Raw genomic sequence first — 20,616 nt, forward strand, 5'->3', positions numbered from 1 at the left:
GCATATATTTAGCAAAATGCCCCTCTCTACAGTTTATTTTTCTAGCTAACTAATGAGTTTATGGTCACAGAATATGTTTTTTTCTGAGATAAATGTGACATTTCGTGACATTGTTTACAAGCCGTTATATTGACGTCTTTGCAGCAGGTCTTTGTGCGACTGAAACACTGATTGAGAGATTACATGAGACAGGATACGGATTGTAAAGTTGTACTCTTTCTTTTAACTTGCGTTCGGATGTTTAGTCATGTTTATTTTGTGCTGAAACTGGTATTAATGTGGAGGAGATGATCAGTTCACGTGCGCCTCGCGCTGCCTCGTCTGTTGAACTGAGGCGCTACATCAGCGATCTGTCACTCCACATTAAACAGTGCCAAAACGGTATTTATTGTTTGAATACTGCAATACAATGGACAGAATTTGAAATCTGAGACCTTGTTTTCTATTAAAAGTACCAAAGCACGATGCTTATTGCGATATATTGGATGGGAAGTGCCCTTCAATGTTCCGTCCATTAACTGAAAACAGGCTAGACTAATCAATTCTTGGGATTTAAGAATCTATATCGTTTCGTAAAAATGTGAATAGATTAAAATAGAGATATCAATATTTTGTACTTTTTTTTTTAAAATATATTTTAGGTCCAAATATGGGTGGTAAATCTACATACATCCGTCAAGTGGGTGTGATCGTGCTGATGGCACAGATTGGTTGTTTTGTACCATGTGATGAGGCAGAGCTAAGTGTGGTGGACTGCGTGCTCGCTCGAGTGGGTGCGGGGGACAGCCAGATCAAAGGAGTGTCCACCTTTATGGCTGAGATGCTGGAGACGGCTGCTATTCTACGGTCAGAACTCAATTTTGACACGTTTTGTACTCCCATCATTCTTAAAAGAATATTCTGAGTTCAGTACAAGTTAAAGGGACAGCCCACCCAAAAATTAAAATTGTTACTCACCCTCATGTTGTTCCGAACTTGTACGAGTGTCTTCTGTGGAAGATGAAAGAATATTTTGAAGAATGTTGGTAACCAAACAGTTTCGGTTTCCTATTGACTTCAAAAAATAGACACAAACTACAATGGAGAACTTCTCAATGAGAACTGAAACTTGTTGGGTTATTAACAATATTCTGTGGAACATAAAAGAAGGTATTTTGAAGAAAGAAATGCATACAAGTTTAGTACGACATAAGGGTGAGTAAATGATGACAGAATTTTCCTTTTTGGGTTTACTTTCCTTTTAAGCTAAATCAAAAGCAATTGTAGGTTTGTTGTTTTTGTGAATAGAGGCAAAACATGAATATTAAAATACTTTTTTACCACTCAAATATGCAAGTTTTAACAAGAATTGTGTAAGTGCTTTTATAAAATATGCTACCGTTTATAAATCCTCCAGGAACTGTCCATTTGCTTCAATTGTTGATGCCTCACTAGAACCTTGTTTTTATACATTTTTATACATTTGATAAATTTACAGCAGGGATGGGCAACTTCGGTCCAAGAAGGCCACTGTCCTGCAGAGTTTAGCTCTAACCCTAATCAAACACACCTGAACCAGCTAATTAAGGTCTTCAAGATGACTAGAAAGTTACAGGCAGGTGTGTTTAATTAGGGGTGGAACTAAACTCTGCAGGACAGTGGCCCTCCAGGACCGAAGTTGCACATCCCTGATTTATAGTATGTGCATATTGCGCCCCTCAGTACTTTTTTGTAATAAATGCTTGTCATGTTTTGCATTTTGACACTTTAGATCAGCCACAGAGGATTCTCTCATCATTATTGATGAATTGGGCAGAGGCACATCCACATACGATGGCTTTGGTCTGGCCTGGGCAATCTCGGAGTACATCGCCACCTGCCTCAAGTCCTTCTGCCTGTTTGCCACTCACTTCCATGAGCTGACGGCACTTGCACAGCAGGTTCCCACTGTCCGTAACCTCCACGTCACTGCCCTGACCACAGACAGCACTCTCACCATGCTCTACAAGGTGAAAAAGGGTAAGTGTCTCTTGAAACATTTTCTAAAAACTCGGTGTGTTTTGTATATTCTCATTGTGTTTGGTGGTGTCTAATGTTTGTAATTTATTAGGCGTTTGTGACCAGAGCTTTGGGATTCATGTGGCAGAGCTTGCTAACTTCCCCAAGCATGTGATTGCTAATGCACGGGAGAAGGCTTTGGAGCTAGAGGAGTTTCAGGATATCTCAAGAGCTGGGGAGGAAGCTGGACCCGAAGCCAAGAAACGCTGCCTTGAGAAACAGGTGAGATTGAAAGATATGTTTGCATTTGCTCTGCAGCTCAATGTATTAAACTTTAGTTAATAAACCGATGTGCTGTCATCTTACCAATAGGAGGGGGAGAAGATCATCGAGGCTTTCCTGGCTAAGGTTAAATCAATGCCTGCTGAAAGCATGTCTGATGAGGCTGTCAAAGAGGAGCTGCGCAAACTCAAGGCAGAGGTCATTGGACAAAACAACAGCTTTGTTAATGAGATGGTGTCACGTTCTGCCAAAGTCAAACTGACTTCAGCCTAAGGGCTGAGCATTGGCTTAGTGGATAAAAGTCCAACATTTTTGTAAAATTGTTTGTATAATGGAAATGGATATAATCTATAGTAGATTAGAAAAACATTCCATTTTAGCACCATCCTTTTCTTTTCAAATGTTTTTTTTTTCAGGTTATTTTGCAAATTGTTGCCACATTCCTGTGCATTCTGTCATAATTTCTCTTTTGGAGTAAAAACTGTCTAAAAAATTTTTTGTTGGTGTGTATATTGCAACCCAGTCTCTTGCTACTGGGTTGGTTAAAATCACAACTACAATTTTGATTAGTGACAATGTCGCCATCTAATGGGTGCATTTGGAAATGTTGACATTTTTCAATTTATTTTTACCTTGTTTCAAAACTTTTAATATTATAATTACAAACATGTTTAGTTCAGACAGACGTTATTTGTACCCTTTTAAATTTACATTTAGATTTATAAACAATACAATATTTTATAAAGGTACTAGATACACCAGGATGCCACAGTGGATTGTTAGGAGATCTGGGGGAAAAATGATAATAATAGGATTAACTACATTAAAGAAAAATTGGAAAAAATGACTATGCATCTAAATGCATCTAACAGTACTGTACAATACTAAAGTAAGTATAGTAAAAAAAGATAAACTATTCTACTTAATATTTAACATTTAAATATTTTTTCACAGTATAGTTTGGGTCTTTAAACAAGTATACAGTAGCTGGCTTTTAAATTTTCTGGTAAGGGTCCCACACACAAGGATCCTATCTGAGAGTTGGATCATTTTGGGGGTCTGTGGCATTGAAAATCCATGTCACCTGGTAAATAAAGCCAAGACGAACAGAACGTCTTTCACTGAGCTGTGCTTTATTTCTTGGTCAGGCTTGTAAAAGCAATGCATTCAAGCAAGTTTGTTGTCTAACCAAAACATCTTAAACCAACCTAAGATAATTTGCTGCTCTTAGCTGGTTTAAGATAGCCAGCTGGTCTCTCAGCCTACCAAGCTGGTGCTCATCCGGTCTTGCTGCTTTCCCAGAATCTTAACCAACCTCTTGCTACCTTGACCAGGCAAGGAGTCCACTTTAGGCTCCAGGGAAGGCTTTTACAATGTTATTGCAATTCAGAACCCTGTTTTCATGGCACTAGGGCGGTTTATACTTTGAAACACACTTCATTTAAGATTAGAAACTCAATATTTAAAAGCAATGACACGCTTAATGTTACACTTGCTGAACATCAGTGGTGCCACCTTGTGCATGTTCTCCGTGTCCATGTTAATGGCTCCTCCTGCTAGAGAGAGAGGGAGAGAGAGACACGGATCTCAGCACAGGGGGGAGCTGTCCGAAAAAAACACACCAACAACACCCCGAATAAGAAAAACTGCCCCGGGTTGGTGTCTTTTTTCGGCGTAGACTGGTGACTTGACCTGTTTTAGACCAGAGATTTGTGTAAATGCTAAGTACAACAGGATAAGGCTTGAGGGACGCGTATTTTTTCTTGGTAAAGTCACCTCGCCAAATGAACTCCGTCAGAGCGAGCAGCAGGAGACCCAGGCGAGTGTCGAGGCCGCACCCGGTGCAGCCGGAAAGAAACAACGCAGAAAGAGGTGAGACGGGGACCTTTAATTCAACAACACTTCAATGTTGTGCCGTGTCGTGTACGGTACTTTATCTGCATGACCCGACAGGGCCACTCCGAAGCCGCAAGGCCTGAATAAAAGGGTTTGTGTGCAGAGCGTCGAGGCGCATATAAACAGGCCAGGCCGCGCTTTGTTTGGGCTTCACGAGCCAGAACCGTAAACGGCTAGCTTTTAACACATTTAACGTGTACCACCTTTCCGGGTAGACTTTAAACTTAGAAACAAGGTGACAAGGTAAATATTGATTTACCTTTGCTATAAGCCACCTCTCATAGGTGGAAGAGAGACGTGAGAAGTGGATTTAGGCATGAAAATCTGCGCTGCGTAGCTGCTAGGATCCAGTGTGGGCTGCCATTGATACACAACACTGTCCGTTTAGACCAAACACTATCACAGTATCTGCTTATTGCACCGCATTAGTACCTTGAACAGCTTTGTTCGGTTTTGGTTCGCTTTGAATGCAGTAGCTATGAAGTAAACTGTGTTTACACACTGCTAGGTAGCACGCCAGCTAATGCGAGTAGCTGCGCAGTTGAGCTCACAGCGAACAAACGGGGTTGGATAAATGCTTTGTCGGTATGTGCATTATGGGACATTTATCACATGAGTGGTTATTTTTGCAGGTTTGTCGATGCTATGCACAAGGTCCTGGGTTCTGCTGGTGGATGTGCATCTGCGATGATCAATCAGAAACCTTTGTTTCCACGTTTAGCTTGGTTATAGACCCCCTACCCGGACAGGCTTTCCCTTGATAAAGTGTTAAAGCATTGGGTTTTCATGCTTCTTTCCAGCATTTATTGATTCATTTTAGACTAGTAGTGATCGGTGCATTTTGACTACCGTGCTGTTTACATTTGGTGTGATGTGAAAGTTTCGCAGTTGTAGTCTATTGCAATGAGAAAATCAGCCTAAGCCATGCATTGACCTAAGATTGTGCAGTGTATTCATATTCTCAATGTTAATATCACGTGGTGTAACCTGTACACATAAAAGTACTCAAACTGACCATGTTTTTTGGACATGCACCATAGTAGTTCTATGGTATTACCATCTGATACCGTCACTGCATTTCAATTGGGGTAGTTGGGCTTTTAGAAAGTAGAATAATGTAGTATCTGTGTATTTGCATTAAACATAGCCTATGTAATGTGATGCTCCAGGCTCTTAAATCTGTATTTTAGATGAAATTGAAGAGCATCTTCACACTGCTTTATTTTGGTATCGCTTTCTAGGCAGGCACACAGAAAAAGTGAGTAGTCACAGCTGATCAGATAAGGATTTAATAAGCAGGTGTTGTCTTGATATTTTGCCCTGATGTACTTTTGTTGCCTTGCTGTTTTGACGCCTGTAAAGTCTTTGTTACCAATGGATCAGTCAGCTGTGAGTTGCCATAAAATTCGTGACAGTTCAGAGTCAAGCTTTAGCTGCTATTCTCATCTTTCATTTTTGGATGTTGTCTCCAGGTACCAAATGTGCTGTAGGGAAGGACAGACTGTAACGCTCTCAGGTGATCAGTACACCAGGTATTGACAGGTAGGTAGGGTACTTGCACACACAAACAGAGGTGAACAGGTAGGGAACTTTAAAACATTTGTAGCTGATCGAAGAACAGCATTTGTTGCATCTTACCTGGATCAAAATGAATCTAGCTATGGCTTTCTTGCGTATAATATATAATGATGTTTACAATTACGAAAACAGAGAAGGTTAAGGCTTTTAAGAGTTTTACTCCTTAAATATCAAGATATGGAAAAGCAAGCTGTCTTGAAGCATGGAAATTCAGAGTTTTCCACAGATTGTCATGTTCTTACTAAATAATGGGCGGAAGTGTTGTCTGCGCTGCTATGCTTTTGGAGAAGGCCAACAAAAAGTTTTCTTTTTGACTGTTTTTATTGCGAGAATGGTTCTATTTTGTTCCAGCAGGCACAGTTTGAAATGTGCACACATGGAAATCAGGAGTTTGCGGTGGAACTTGGGGTCTGAACCTGTGCAGGGCAGGTTGAGATATGTTTTGCTGAATGGATTGTTTTTTTTCTTCCTATGTTCTTTGTAGATGAGGACATCCCTGCAGATATGGTTGCAGAAGAATCTGGTCCAGGAGCTCAAAACAGTCCATACCAACTCCGTAGAAAGTCCCTGTTGCCTAAAAGAACCGTGTGCCCCACAAAAAACAGTATGGAGGTAAAGATTTTGCACTCATACTATCACTTTTTAGTTTGCACTTTTAACAGAGATTGTCCTTCTGATGTCTTTGTAATCTAAAATGAGTAGTTTAAAAGTCAGTGTCTGGTTTATGTGATGCAGGGAGCCTCCACTTCAGCCACAGAAAACTTTGGTCACAGAGCTAAACGTGCAAGAGTGTCAGGAAAATCCCAGGACTTGCCAGGTGAGTGCAGAGTGTGGTCTCAGTAATTCAATTGTTGGTTACATTATTAAAAGGTTTGCTTCTTATCAAAGGGCTATTAATTCAGTGTGCTCTGCAAGCAATTTGCTTTAGATTTCTTCTCCTGTTGTCTTTATTTCAGCTGCCCCTGCAGAGCAGTATCTCCAAGAGAAGCTTCCGGATGAAGTGGTTCTGAAGATCTTCTCCTACCTGCTGGAGCAGGATCTGTGCCAGGCTGCCTGTGTATGCAAGCGATTCAGTGAGCTTGCAAATGACCCCATTCTCTGGTGAGAATTTTAAACTCAGAATAGATTGATTTGCAGAAGCACATTAATCTCTTAAATTGTTGGAGTATGGAGGAGAATTTTAAGGGCCATGTCTACTAGGGCTGTGTATCACCAGCAAAGTCACGATACGATACGTATCAAGATACAGGACTGCACTGAATTTCACCTCAGCAGAATTTAGTAAAACAGCTGTTTATTAAACACTGCATACTATAGGGTCATTTAAGTAAAACAGCTGTTTATTAAACACTGCATACTATAAGATGTTTTATAGCTACTAATAGAAATGATAGTTGACCTCTGCATTATGAAGGGCCTCCAAAACGGTACCACAGTACAATATAGGTAATGGCATATGTTTCATGTTTACATTGGGCACTCCCCAACAGGTACAATATTCTGATTGTTTGCAGCTTGTTTTTAAGCCCATAAATAACAATGTACGCGTTCTAATACATTTATATTGTAATGTTCTCATTCTAATATATAAAAAAATCATTTACATTGCTGGTAGGTTATCATTGCACAAATTAACACACTCTCTACGATAAAAAAAAAAAATAGAAGAGTTCTAAACTAATGCCCTGTCTTCTGTATCTAACGCACACACACACGCTCAGTCACTCACACAGATCACGTTGTGAGCCGCACTCAGACATTCAGGAACAAACTTTTTAGCGGTGCCCCGCAATTTTATCAACTGAATAGCTTAATCGCTCAAGAGCTACATTATCTTTCTCAACAAGGAGCAGGTAACATCATTGTTTCTAAAGGAATTAAAGCCACAGCTTCACTGTTAATAGAGAAACGTGGCAAAACGGTGGTAATTCATACATACACAGCCTCTCTCTCTCTCTCTCATAAATGAACACTTGATGAATTACACTTTTCTGAGAAAAGAATATTGAAGTGGAGATCGCTAAACTCCAAACTTTCAGAAAGCAAGCGCGTTTATCCACAGTGGAGAGAGAGCACGTGCACATGGTTGCCAGGTTGACAAAGATAAGTAACACATTTAGCAGATATTTCCGTATTGCGCAAATGAGAAGCTCTGTTTCGGTTGACAAAGATAAGTAGCACACTTAGCAGATATTTCCGTATATACATATATAGTGGGAAGCTCTGTTTCGGGATTACGTCTCTTTATATCAGGCAACCCCGGTTCCTCTGCGGCCAGATTAAACCTTGTTGTAGCCTATATATCATGCTCTATTCATTATTTTTTAGAAACCTCACACTTTTTTTTTTTTCAATTTTAAACGTTGTTCTTGTATTCAAATTAAGCGCGGTCCACTGCTGCACACATGCCACAATATCGATACAGGGCCAGCTGTATCGATACTCGTATCGTCAAATCTCTGTGACGATACATCGTCGTATCGATGTATCGAACACAGCACTAATGTTTACTACTAATGATTTAATAGATCATAATGTAGGGACAGCCTGCATATTGTTGGAATTTTTATACGTTATGTTATGATGATCATGACAGGTAGACCGCAATAATATTGGAGCAAAAAAAAAAAGGTAGATATCAGGAACGTAAGAGTGTAATGCTTCTCTTTGGAGGAGTGTAACACCTGACATTGCTAGCATGCACAATCTTGACAAAATTCTCTTGGGGCTTTTAGATATCAATCTTGTTAGCAACTTTCACTAAAAAACAGCATACTGTTCAAAAATTAAGATTTTTAAAAATGTTTTTAGAAGTATTTTATGCTCAACAAGGCTGCATTTATTTGGTCAAAATACATTAATAACAGTAAAATTGTTATAATAATATTGCAATTTAGAATAACTGTTTCTATTTATAAATTCTGGATATATTTTAAAATATATTTCATTCCTGTGATGGCAAAGCTGAATTTTCAGCAATTATTACTCCAGTCTTCAGTGTCACATGATCCTTAAGAAATCATTCTGATATGCTGATTATGGTAAAAATATTGAAATTTGCACAAAAATGCTTATTCGGCACCAGAAATGGGGGATTGGTTGAGATGTTACAGATTCCATACATTTATATTGTTGGTGATTGTTTTGTCTGCTTGTGTGATTCACAGGAAGAGACTATACATGGAGGTGTTTGAGTACACACGACCAATGATGCATCCAGAGCCGGGGAAGTTCTACCAGATCAACCCAGAAGAGTATGAGCAACCAAACCCGTGGAAAGAGAGCTTTCAGCAATTGGTATAAGAGCTGCATTTCTGTAGTCCTTTATAAGTCAGTTTATGGATAATAGTCTTCTCACATCAGAATAGAATCATAGATCATTTTTCCATAGATGATTTTTCCGGTGTGTGGCCTTTTGTTATTTGTCAGAGTAATAATGCTGTTCACTTTTCGAAAGGTCATGAATTTTACACATTTCCACCTCATGTTTATTTGTCCGTCTTGTGTGAATCAATCAAAAATGGTTAATACAGGTGCTAAAATGTGAGTAAGCGTTCATTAAGCCTTTGCTTTTCTTTTTCTTTTTCCACAGTATAAAGGAGCACATGTAAAGCCTGGTTTTGCAGAACACTTTTATAGTAATCCAGCCAGATACAAAGGCAGAGAGAATATGTTGGTATGGATCTTTGGCTTCAGCAGTTTCATTTCTGTAAAGAAGGGTCAATAATTGCACTGAGGAATTTTCAGCTTCATTGTAATTGCAGTGTTTTTTTCTGGTTTGTAGTATTATGACACCATTGAGGATGCATTGGGAGGGGTGCAGGAGGCCCATTTTGATGGCCTGATATTTGTGCATTCTGGCATTTACACAGATGAATGGATCTACATTGAATCCCCCATTACAATGATTGGCGCAGGTGAACCAGATGACCCTGTTTTTGTTACCTGTGTCCTGTAAATCTTAACTTTTAACCTCACACCCTTAGATAAAAGCCATTTACACCCTTGTTTTCTTTCCTTTCAGCCTCAGGGAAGGTTGCTGACAAGGTTGTCATTGAAAACACTAGAGATTCAACATTTGTGTTTATGGAGGGATCTGAAGATGCATATGTGGGCTACATGACCATCAGGGTGAGTCTAACCAGCTTTTTTCTTTTAGTGCATTATCTTATCAAACATGTAGAATTTGTGAATCATTGCATGATGTCTTTTAGATAATACTACTTGCTCTTTTCTAAATAATCCATGATGCTTTTTATTAGAGGTTGCAGCAAATCACGTTTTTGAGTGTGTGTAATATTGCTGTTTTACCCACAGTTCAACCCTGATGATAAGTCAGCACAGCACCATAATGCTCACCACTGTTTGGAGATCACCGTTAACTGCAGCCCCAACATCGACCACTGCATTATCCGCAGTACCTGCACAGGTATTTTTCATTCTATTTAGACAACCATCTGCTTGCCTAGCATAGTGCACTACAGTTTGGGCTTGGTGTGATTTTAAAAAAAAAATGTTTTTGGAAGATGTTTCTTATGCTCACAAAGATTATTTTTACTACTATACTACCACTATAAAATTATTACTTCGGTCTTCAGTGTTACATTGATCCTTCAGAAATCAATATGCTGATTTGGTATAATCAGATAACATTTATTGTTATTATCACTGTTGAAAACAGTGCTGCTTAATATTTTTTTGTGTGGACCATGATGTTTTTTTCCCCAGGATACTTTAATAAAAAGAAAATTCAAAATGTCTTTACTGTCACTTTTGATCAGTTTAAGGCATCATTAATCTGACATGACATTGCATTCAAAGTATACTTAATAGTATGTGTGGGAATTGAGCCCATGACCTTGGTGTTATTAACGCCATATTTTATTAGGTGAAATACAGTAATTGTTATTGGGTGGTTTTGATATGGATATCTTTCTGTGCAGTGGGATCAGCTGTGTGTGTAAGTGGTCAAGGTGCCGGACCTACCATCAAACACTGCAACATCAGCGATTGTGAAAATGTTGGACTCTATATCACTGATCATGCACAGGTAGGTACCTTCATTGTCTATTTTGTGCATTGAAGGAACTGTTCAAAATGGAAATCGTCATTGTATTGAAATTGGAACTGTATTTACTTGTCCTCATGTTGTTTCAAGATATTATGCTGCTGGGTTTTCTTCATGCAAATGTTTTCCATACAATAGGATCATACTGACCTTTCAGTCAAGCACTAAACAGGAAAAACACATCAAAAGCTCCTTAAAAGTGATTCATATGACTTTTTTGCACTATATTTCAAGTCTCCTGAACCCATATGATACGTGCTTGGACTATTCCATTAATCCACATTTAATAGTAGTTGAAATACAAGACTTGTTTATTTTGTCTACATGTTTTTTCTAAAACTACAAGTTTTAGAATTTTTATCACCTTAATGTAAAAAATCTTGTGTGATAACTTGTTTGTTTGCTGGTTTTTACTGTATTTGCTATACTTGTATTTTTTAAAATAGTTTTTGCCATGAAAATAGCCTTTGATGCTGACATGGCATTAAATAAATATATACTATACTATACTACATGTTCTGGTCAAATCATGTTGTAAAAATGATGCATTTTGAATATCTGCTTTATCTCAGTGTTGACACTGATTTTTAGTCATAAATTGTAGATTATACAGTTGCAGACAACACTATTGGATGCTAATATTATTGTTTATAATAAAACACACACACGTTTGTTTTTGTGAATTGTGGGGACATTCCATAGGCGTAATGGTTTTTATACTGTACAAACTGTATGTGCTATTGCCCTACATGCTTTTTCAAGATACAAAATCTTCCTAAAATATTTACCTGTAAGCTGTTGTTTTACAGGGTATTTATGAAGATAACGAAATCTCAAACAATGCACTTGCGGGTATCTGGGTAAAAAACCATGGCAATCCTATCATCAGACGTAATCATATCCACCATGGCAGAGACGTAGGAGTGTTTACCTTTGACCATGGCATGGTACTTACACCTAACATTTGTTCAGTCAGAGACTTTATCTGTTCTGGGCACTAGCCGGTGAGTTGATTTCTGTCTCTTTGTCTCCCTCTGCAGGGCTACTTTGAGAGCTGTAATATCCATAGGAACAGGATTGCAGGATTTGAGGTGAAAGCATACGCCAACCCAACTGTAGTACGCTGTGAGATCCACCACGGCCAAACGGGGGGCATCTATGTACATGAGAAAGGTCGAGGCCAGTTCATAGAAAACAAAATCTATGCTAATAACTTTGCTGGTGTGTGGATCACCTCGAATAGTGACCCGACTATAAGGTCAGTCTCCATTGTCCTCACTGTCTTGCCTATGTAAATTAAGTTAGCAGTGTCATATTAGTATAAATCAATATTGCTATTTTTAAACTTGAAAATAATTATTCACTCTTCTGTATTTTGGATATTGATTGGCTTGCGCGCAGTTCACTAAAGACTTGGCACACTGTAAATTGATTGTTCCAGCTGACATGGCATTAAATAAATATATACTATACTATACTACATGTTCTGGTCAAATCATGTTGTAAAAATGATGCATTTTGAATATCTGCTTTATCTCAGTGTTGACACTGATTTTTAGTCATAAATTGTAGATTATACAGTTGCAGACAACACTATTGGATGCTAATATTATTGTTTATAATAAAACACACACACGTTTGTTTTTGTGAATTGTGGGGACATTCCATAGGCGTAATGGTTTTTATACTGTACAAACTGTATGTGCTATTGCCCTACACCAACCTTGAGGTGAAAGCATACGCCAACCCAACTGTAGTACGCTGTGAGATCCACCACGGCCAAACGGGGGGCATCTATGTACATGAGAAAGGTCGAGGCCAGTTCATAGAAAACAAAATCTATGCTAATAACTTTGCTGGTGTGTGGATCACCTCGAATAGTGACCCGACTATAAGGTCAGTCTCCATTGTCCTCACTGTCTTGCCTATGTAAATTAAGTTAGCAGTGTCATATTAGTATAAATCAATATTGCTATTTTTAAACTTGAAAATAATTATTCACTCTTCTGTATTTTGGATATTGATTGGCTTGCGCGCAGTTCACTAAAGACTTGGCACACTGTAAATTGATTGTTCCATCTAGTTGATTATCTATAAAATCAACTGTCTGCTCTTAATCTAGGGGAAATGCCATCTTCAATGGAAACCAAGGAGGCGTTTACATATTTGGTGATGGGAGGGGCCTCATTGAGGGAAATGATATTTATGGAAATGCCCTGGCTGGCATTCAGATCAGAACGAACAGCTGTCCTATAGTAAGGCACAACAAGATCCATGACGGGCAGCATGGTGGAATCTATGTGGTGAGCATGAACATGAACTGACTGTAATAGATTACAAGCTGCTGACAGAACAAAGAATGTACACACAATATTCATTGATCATAGAGTAACTCTCCGTGTTCTGTCTGTTTCTGTTTGTAGCATGAAAAGGGCCAGGGTGTAATAGAGGAAAATGAGGTGTACAGCAACACTCTGGCCGGAGTGTGGGTGACCACAGGAAGCACGCCAGTACTCAGGAGGAACAGGATACACAGCGGAAAACAGGTTTGGAACTTCAAAATTTAGTTCGATATGATCTAGCATTCATTCTTCCCTCCTAATGTTGTTATTTCTCTGAAAAGGTTGGAGTGTATTTTTACGACAATGGACATGGAGTACTGGAAGATAATGATATCTACAATCACATGTACTCTGGAGTCCAGATCAGGTAGGATGTGATTGAATTTCTGAAGTATCGGGTACATATTGTTTTTCGAGAGTCTTGGTAGTAAAACAGTTTCTATATTGGATTCATTTTTTGCATGCGTTGTACAGGATTGATGTTTTTTCCCCCCTATGTTTTTAAAACAAAGAACTGGAAGCAATCCAAAAATCAGAAGAAACAAAATTTGGGGTGGACAGAATGGAGGTATCCTTGTTTACAATTCTGGTAAGTTCTTTATTCACTTTCTCTCTGTTGTCTCTATTTGCCTTTTCAGTCCTTATGAAGCTTGTTAACAGGCACGGCGCCAGAATTTTTTCTCTACCGGTGCTAAGGGGGGGCTAGACCAATATGTGGGGGTGCTAAGAAAATAAATTATATTGATGACGTCAGAGTTAAAGAAATGGGGCTAAACCGGGGCTATTAAAAATTCTGACGGGGCTATAGCCCCCCCTAGCCCCGGTGTAGCGCCGTCACTGCTTGTTAATGAGTACATTTTGTTGTTGTTGTTGTTTTTGTTTTAGCCATACAACAGTTACAGATCTCAGCTGTCATATTGGTCTGCCCAGTTGTGAGAGGTTTCTGTTTGCTGTGTTTGTGTTTAACATCATGTGGTGGTCTGTTCTTAGGGCTGGGTTTCATTGAGGACAATGAGATCTTTGATAATGCCATGGCGGGGGTGTGGATTAAGACAGACAGCAACCCCACACTGCGCAGGAATAAAATCCATGATGGACGGGATGGGGGTATTTGCATATTCAACGGTGGGAGGGGTAAGAATGGATTGGAAAATTTCTCACTGCTTTTAGGCGCAGTGCAGGAAATGCTACGCCAGCTGAGTGACTTAAAGTAAAAAAATTAAATCAGAACAGATTCCTAGACACGGATCAAGGGTTGTCTTGAGCTAAATGACACAATTAGTGATTAATCCCCCAATGAAATCCCTTGTGGTTCAAAACTAAGCTTAATCTGAGTCAAAAAGCTGCCCAGTTAAAATAATGGATGTACCGTGTTTAATCATTATGATAAAACTAATAGCAGTGTCTTCATATGCATGTTCAGGGTTGTTGGAAGAGAACGATATCTTCAGGAACGCACAGGCTGGTGTTCTCATCAGCACAAACAGCCACCCAGTGCTGCGGAAGAACCGGATATTTGATGGCTTTGCTGCAGGTCAGTAGGTTTAAGTCAGAAGTGCATACATGCTGCCACTGTGGTGGTCTCAAAGGAATAGTTCGCCCCAAAATTTTAATTTGCTGAATATTAACTTGCGTTCAGGCCATCCAAAATTTTCATGAGTTTGTTTCTTAAACGGAACAGATTCAGAGAAATTTAACGTTACATCATTTGCTCATCAGCACAATAATCCACATGACTCCAGTCAGTTAATGTCTTGTGAAGTGAAAAGCTGTGTGTTTGTAAGAAACAAATTCATCTTTAATATGTTTCAACTTTAAACTGTTGCTTTTATCCAAAATACCAGTCCATGATCCATAATAATGCTTCCTCCAGTGACACATTCACTGCAGAGGATCCATTGGTGAGAAAGTAATGTAATGTTAAAGGGGTCCTATTATGCTCTTTTACAAAGTCTTGATGTTGTTTTGGGGGTGTACTAGAACAGGCTCTCATACTAGGTTGTTCGAAAAACACATTATTTTTCACATATTTGACATTATTACAACACCTCTCTCCCAAGTCAATTTCTCAATCTGTTCCAATGAAGAAACAAACTTATCTACATCTTGGATGGCCTGAGGGTGAGTAGATTTTCAGGAATGTGCCATAGATAAATTGATTCCTTAGATAAACTATTCCTTTACTATGTAATGGTTCTTTTGTTGTCTTAATGGTAAATTGTAAAATAATAAAAATGTATGTGTCATCATGACTTTTTTCAGTGCCATATTTCTATTCAATCTTCGAAATAACACTCTCTCTCACCCCCACTTTAGGCATTGAAATCACAAACCATGCCACAGCGACTCTGGAAGGCAATCAAATATTCAACAACAGATTTGGAGGCTTATTTCTAGCCTCCGGTGTCAACGTTACAATGAAAGGTAAACGTTATCATTGAAACCCATAGCCGACTATCTTTCTCACTTCACCTCAATAATATATATGCTAATATAACTGTTTTTCATAATTTTGTAGATAACAAAATCATGAACAATCAGGATGCCATAGAAAAGGCGGTGAGCAGAGGTCAGTGCCTGTACAAGATTTCCAGTTACACCAGCTACCCCATGCACGATTTCTACAGGTAATCAGAAGGCAGGCAACTTGAAGCCGTCTGCGTTGAAAACCAACAGATCTGGTAGTAGTATTTCACCTTTTTCCATTCTCTTGTATTAGGTGTCACACCTGTAACACAACAGACCGGAATGCAATTTGTGTGAATTGTATTAAGAAGTGCCACCAAGGGCATGATGTGGAGTTTATACGGCATGATAGGTCAGTGCCAAACCTTCTTGTATACAGTGCAATATGTATACAATCCTGTTTAAAGTTTGGGGTTGGTAAGATTGGTAAGTTTTTGAAAGAAGTCTCTTAGGCTCACCAAGGCTGCATTTATTTAATCAGAAATACAATAAAAACAGTAATTGTGGAATATTATTACAATTTAGAGGAACTGTTTTCTTAAAATAATATTTTATAATGTAGTGTACGGTAGGGATGCACAATATTGGATTTTGCTGATATCTGACATGCCGATATTTTTCAACTCTTTTTGGCCGATACCGATATATTTCCTTTTGTTTGGAAACAACACCAAGTCTCTCCTGTGCAGAAATTATAAGCAAAATATTTTACATTTTGGTTAGTTTTTAACAAAAAAAACATTTTATTTTAAGATTTAGCATTTGTAGATGGTCTAAAGCAAAAGAGTTGTAAAAAATCTGAAAATCTTTTAGAGCTTATGATTTGTTTAAAAAAAGCTTATGATTTGTTTAAAAAAAACATTACACATTAATGAATAAATCAGTATATATAAAATTATTTACTTTACGTGTCATGTTTGTGATTTTTTTTTCATGTAAGCTATAGCGTCTGACCTTTAAATCAAAACATACTAATTTTTTTATGACATCAATTACTGCTTTATTTAATCAGAAGCACAGTCTAAATGTTATTTGTGTAGGCTATTTTACTTTTAATTTAATTAGAAGTAGGCCAACAGCGCCCCCTACAGATTAAAACTCCTTACCGAATGGGCATTAGGACCCGGGAGGCTGCTTCTGTTGCCACTGCACGTGCTATTACTGTTTACTCTATCATACACCAAACCATACATTCTCAGTTTAAATGCAGCGATCCATAACAGTGAATCTAATCACCATTCAGGCAGAACGTTGCTTCAAGAATGAGCCACACTGCTGACGTGGTCTAATCACTAGCACACCCTGAGCACATGTGAGTTAACGTATTCCTCTTATTGGCAAGACATATCGGCATAATTTTTCACATCGGGCCGATGCCGATATTTACATTTAAAGCCATTATCGGCCAATTCCGATATTAGTCCAATAATATCGTGCATGCCTAGTGTACTGCAAAGCTGAATTTTCAGCAACCTATTACCTCAGTGTCACATTAACCTATTACACATTACCATCAGTGTCACATTAAAATCATTCTAATATGCTGATTTGGTGCATAAGAAATAGTTTATTATGACTTCTCATAATTCAGACTTTTTTTCTTGCAATTCTGAGTTTACATCTCGCTACAGAATTAAAAATAAAAAGGTAGTTGCTCTTTATCTTGCGTTTCTGACTTTTTTTCCTCAGAATTGTGAGAAAAGACATTTGTGAGAAGTCAGTTTTTTTTTTTTATATAGGAAACCATTTTTTTTTAGCAGAAACAAGCTTCCATAGAAAATGGTTGTGCTTAATATTTTAGCGAAACTGATGCATTTTCAAGAAAAACCTATAATTCACAAGAATAGCTGTAGTTACAGGTGAATTGCAGATTTTTTTTCTGTAAGATTTAGTGGATGCATATATTAATCTGCTATAATTCCTTTTATAATCTGTCCTATCCAGGTTTTTTTGTGACTGTGGCGCGGGTACGTTGTCCAATCCTTGCACATTGGCTGGAGAGCCGACCCATGACACGGACACTCTGTATGACTCTGCACCTCCCATAGAATCCAATACATTACAGCACAACTGAGATCGAGCTCAACCTCCATCACAGCACCCTGGCCTTTATCGTACCTGCCTACAAATCCAGAGTGCCTGCCATTTCTGGACCAGAGAGACCTGGTGTGCAAAGTGTCTGTGGATAACTAAAACTGTCAGACTTTGAATTAATCATTTTAAGAGAAACTATCTTTGGAAAGGTGAAATGCAGAACTCCAAAGCCGTGTAAAGCTGCCTCAGTGTTGAGTGCAGACTCTCTTGTATATTGCTAACTGAGAAGATGTTTTGATGCAAGGAGTTCTCTTCAGTTCTGGTTGGGAGCGTGATGGATGATTTGGAAGAGTGAAATATTGTGAAGCAATATGTTGACTCAGGATTCTGGAGATTATGGAGGTGGGTGCCACAGTGGTGTTGAGTTTGGGAGGGGAGTAGACTTTGTTTGGTCCTTCCAATCGCAAAGCCCAACGCTGTGCACCCTGCCCTGTGCAACTTCAGCGCTATGTGGAGATTCAAGACGAGTTCTGCTGCAGTTTTTGTACAGATCTGACCGTGACCCGAGCCACTAGGAACTACAGATTGCGGTTTTCTCGGATTAGAGGCAGAGCCATACCATTATGGCTTCCCCGGCGACTGTTTTTTTGACAGCAGATGTGCTGAAATATATGTATGATATAAAAATTAACCAAAAAAACAAACAAAACTAAAAAAAAACAACAACAATGTGATTAGCACTTGCTTTTTTTTCTTCTTCTTTTTTTTTTAAATATGTTAATATGTGTTTCTGATCTACAAATATGATTTTAATGCTTTCTCATGTAGTTTTGTATTTTCAGGCAAAAAAATCTTACTGTATTTGAATGTCTCTTATTTTATTATATATTATTATTATTATTGTTAGCACACATTAGGCTTGCTGTAATCATACTCATGTCTCAGCATATAAGTTCTTTCTGTGAAAGAGGAATAACAAAGAAAGGATCAGAAAACTAACACTAAATTGTCCTCCAGCATTTTTTTTTTCTTTTTAATGAGGTGATTTCTTTTAAGTTAACTTCTTTTATGTGAGAGATTGATGTGTGGAACTTATGGTTGTGCAGGTTACGATATGTTTGCATCACATTTGTTGCTGCCATAATTAGAAAAAGCGTTATTTTTGCCTATTGTATTTATCTTTCTCATTCTCAAGTTCCCTTTCTAAATATTTGGAGCTTTAATCTCCAAGTGGTTAGAAGTGTTAACCAAGGGCCCAAGAATTCTGAAACATGTTTGACCGTTAATCTTACACCGAATGTAAAGAAATGGTTTCTATTAAAAATAATCCCAGAGCATTTTCATTCAGATAATTTTTTGTCCATGCGGTCAAAGCATCCTGAAAATGTATCCTGACTTTAGAAGCATTTTTATGCATTCTTTTGGGCCCATGGCCTGACTTGTGCCTGTTTTAAGTACGATAGCGATTTTGAAAAGCCTTGCTGGAGTTGGTTTATATTGGAGGCCTCTGGCCTCTTTCAAGCTGAGACAAGTATCTCTACAGCCCCATTGTCTTTTTGCCCCTCAAACTCCATTTATGTGTAATGTGGTGACTGTGGCTTCTCATGCAGCCTGAATTTTATGCATGTGTACCATAACATCTAGACTTAATATATTGTGAAGTCTTCAATAACCATTATGTAGATGCTAGTATGAATTTAAAAAGGGTTTAATTTCCTAGAAAAGAACAGAAACTGGTCATTTTTAAGAAAATAAACTTTATTAGATCAACACTGGTTGTGCTTGATTTTGTTGATTCAATATGTTTGATGTAGTTTGCCGTTTTAATAACTTGCTTTATAGGTTGCACTACTTATCCATAAAGCCATGAAAACCCCCAACATCTGTCACTACGGTTGAACAGGATAGTATACTGCCTTCAAGAGCTTGTTAAACATGACTTGATTACAGTTATTATAAGACAAGCCCACCCTGATTGCAGGTGTCGCCTTCCTGTAATAACCTAATAGAGATACTCGACTTGTGCAAATAACGTAAGCAAGGTCTTCAAAGCGGCGCCTTGTGCTGTAAGAGACTTTTACAGCAGTGTGCTTTATCTAGTCTGATAAGAATAAGTCGTTATTGACTGAATTCATAAACCCTTCACTTTCCACAATTCCTGGGTAAAAATGCGCCATCTATAGGCAAACAACCTAAATAAGCCTTTCAGAGTCAGAAATCTGCTAAACCGTATTGATTTTCACATATTTTGTGGTATGTTGACAGTATTTGTATTTTCACACTTTATTCTGCAAGTTTTTGTTTTATAGATAATTCATCCATTACTCTTCAAAAGGACAATAATCTATGTTCAAAGGATGTCTGTGGCCTAAATCTATTAGATTTGTTTTTAAATTATAGGCTTCAGTGAAACAAACTCTCTTGCTTTGAGATCGTACTCATCAAAAAAAACTATTACATGCAAGGATACTGTTTTAAGAGAGTACTAGTATAGCTCATATTCCACACTTCAGTTTGGGTCATTGAAATCTAAAGGTTTGTGTTAACAAATTAACTGCTTTCTGTCTAATACTATCCATGCACATAAAAAAGTTGATTAAATTAATCAGAGAAACTAAAAACTTTAATGAAAAGCATTTCAAACACATGACTGTTAGGTAGTTCAGACATTTAAGGCCAAATTAAGTGGAAGTGTGTAGTGTTTACACATACTAACAGCCTTGAACTGCTTATCTAGGGAAATGAGTGGACTGGATGACCTATTTTAAGACAGACTACTTGTTTAAAACAAGTAGATTGCACCTAAAATATAACTGAAATGACCTACATCTACATCTTAAAAACAATGTGATATGATTGAAATCAGATACAAATAAATTCCAAATTTGAGCAATCTGGGATCAAAGCCATAACCTCAGCCACAGATACTTGGTACATATCAGATTGGGGTTTTCAATGGATCAACTTTTAGAG

The 20,616-nt window shown here is 38.1% G+C and overlaps 2 protein-coding genes and 1 long non-coding RNA gene across 5 annotated transcripts in view; 2 read left to right on the top strand and 1 right to left on the bottom strand.

The window, feature by feature from the left end:
* LOC107728725 (uncharacterized) overlaps positions 1 to 1,501 on the bottom strand; it is a 5,070-nt gene extending 3,569 nt beyond the window's left edge. The window contains exons 1-2 of the long non-coding RNA XR_001638503.1: positions 1,379 to 1,501; positions 958 to 990 (exon numbers count right to left, since the gene is read on the bottom strand). This is a non-coding gene — a long non-coding RNA (uncharacterized LOC107728725). The remainder of the gene's footprint in view (positions 1 to 957; positions 991 to 1,378) is intronic.
* The window catches only part of LOC107728724 (DNA mismatch repair protein Msh2-like), an 11,540-nt gene extending 8,112 nt beyond the window's left edge, over positions 1 to 3,428 (top strand). The window contains exons 13-16 of the mRNA XM_016539016.1: positions 642 to 846; positions 1,751 to 1,998; positions 2,090 to 2,259; positions 2,350 to 3,428. Coding sequence (XP_016394502.1) covers positions 642 to 846; positions 1,751 to 1,998; positions 2,090 to 2,259; positions 2,350 to 2,532 — 806 coding nt within the window. The 3' untranslated portion in view covers positions 2,533 to 3,428. The remainder of the gene's footprint in view (positions 1 to 641; positions 847 to 1,750; positions 1,999 to 2,089; positions 2,260 to 2,349) is intronic.
* Positions 3,429 to 3,835: 407 nt separating this feature from the next.
* fbxo11b (F-box protein 11b) lies at positions 3,836 to 18,343 on the top strand. Of its 3 annotated transcripts, XM_016539011.1 has the most exons (24): positions 4,116 to 4,131; positions 5,628 to 5,697; positions 6,218 to 6,345; positions 6,469 to 6,550; positions 6,690 to 6,834; positions 8,901 to 9,030; positions 9,326 to 9,409; positions 9,518 to 9,650; positions 9,758 to 9,864; positions 10,051 to 10,162; positions 10,677 to 10,783; positions 11,611 to 11,748; positions 11,842 to 11,892; positions 12,531 to 12,697; positions 12,924 to 13,104; positions 13,225 to 13,347; positions 13,425 to 13,510; positions 13,656 to 13,732; positions 14,134 to 14,277; positions 14,567 to 14,677; positions 15,460 to 15,567; positions 15,662 to 15,770; positions 15,863 to 15,961; positions 17,554 to 18,343. In XM_016539011.1, exons 3-24 carry the CDS (start codon positions 6,238 to 6,240, stop codon positions 17,681 to 17,683), a joined length of 2,532 nt encoding a protein of 843 aa, XP_016394497.1. In that variant the 5' UTR covers positions 4,116 to 4,131; positions 5,628 to 5,697; positions 6,218 to 6,237; the 3' UTR covers positions 17,684 to 18,343. The 3 variants fall into 3 exon arrangements, with proteins under 3 accessions (XP_016394496.1, XP_016394498.1, XP_016394497.1); XM_016539010.1 differs by lacking the exon at positions 5,628 to 5,697 and having other exon boundaries at positions 3,836 to 4,131; XM_016539012.1 differs by lacking the exons at positions 5,628 to 5,697; positions 12,531 to 12,697 and having other exon boundaries at positions 3,836 to 4,131; positions 11,842 to 12,059.
* Positions 18,344 to 20,616: the final 2,273 nt, after the last annotated feature.

This window comes from Sinocyclocheilus rhinocerous, unplaced genomic scaffold, assembly GCF_001515625.1.
Source record: "Sinocyclocheilus rhinocerous isolate Xijiao unplaced genomic scaffold, SAMN03320098_v1.1 scaffold2172, whole genome shotgun sequence".
Lineage (NCBI taxonomy): Eukaryota > Metazoa > Chordata > Actinopteri > Cypriniformes > Cyprinidae > Sinocyclocheilus > Sinocyclocheilus rhinocerous.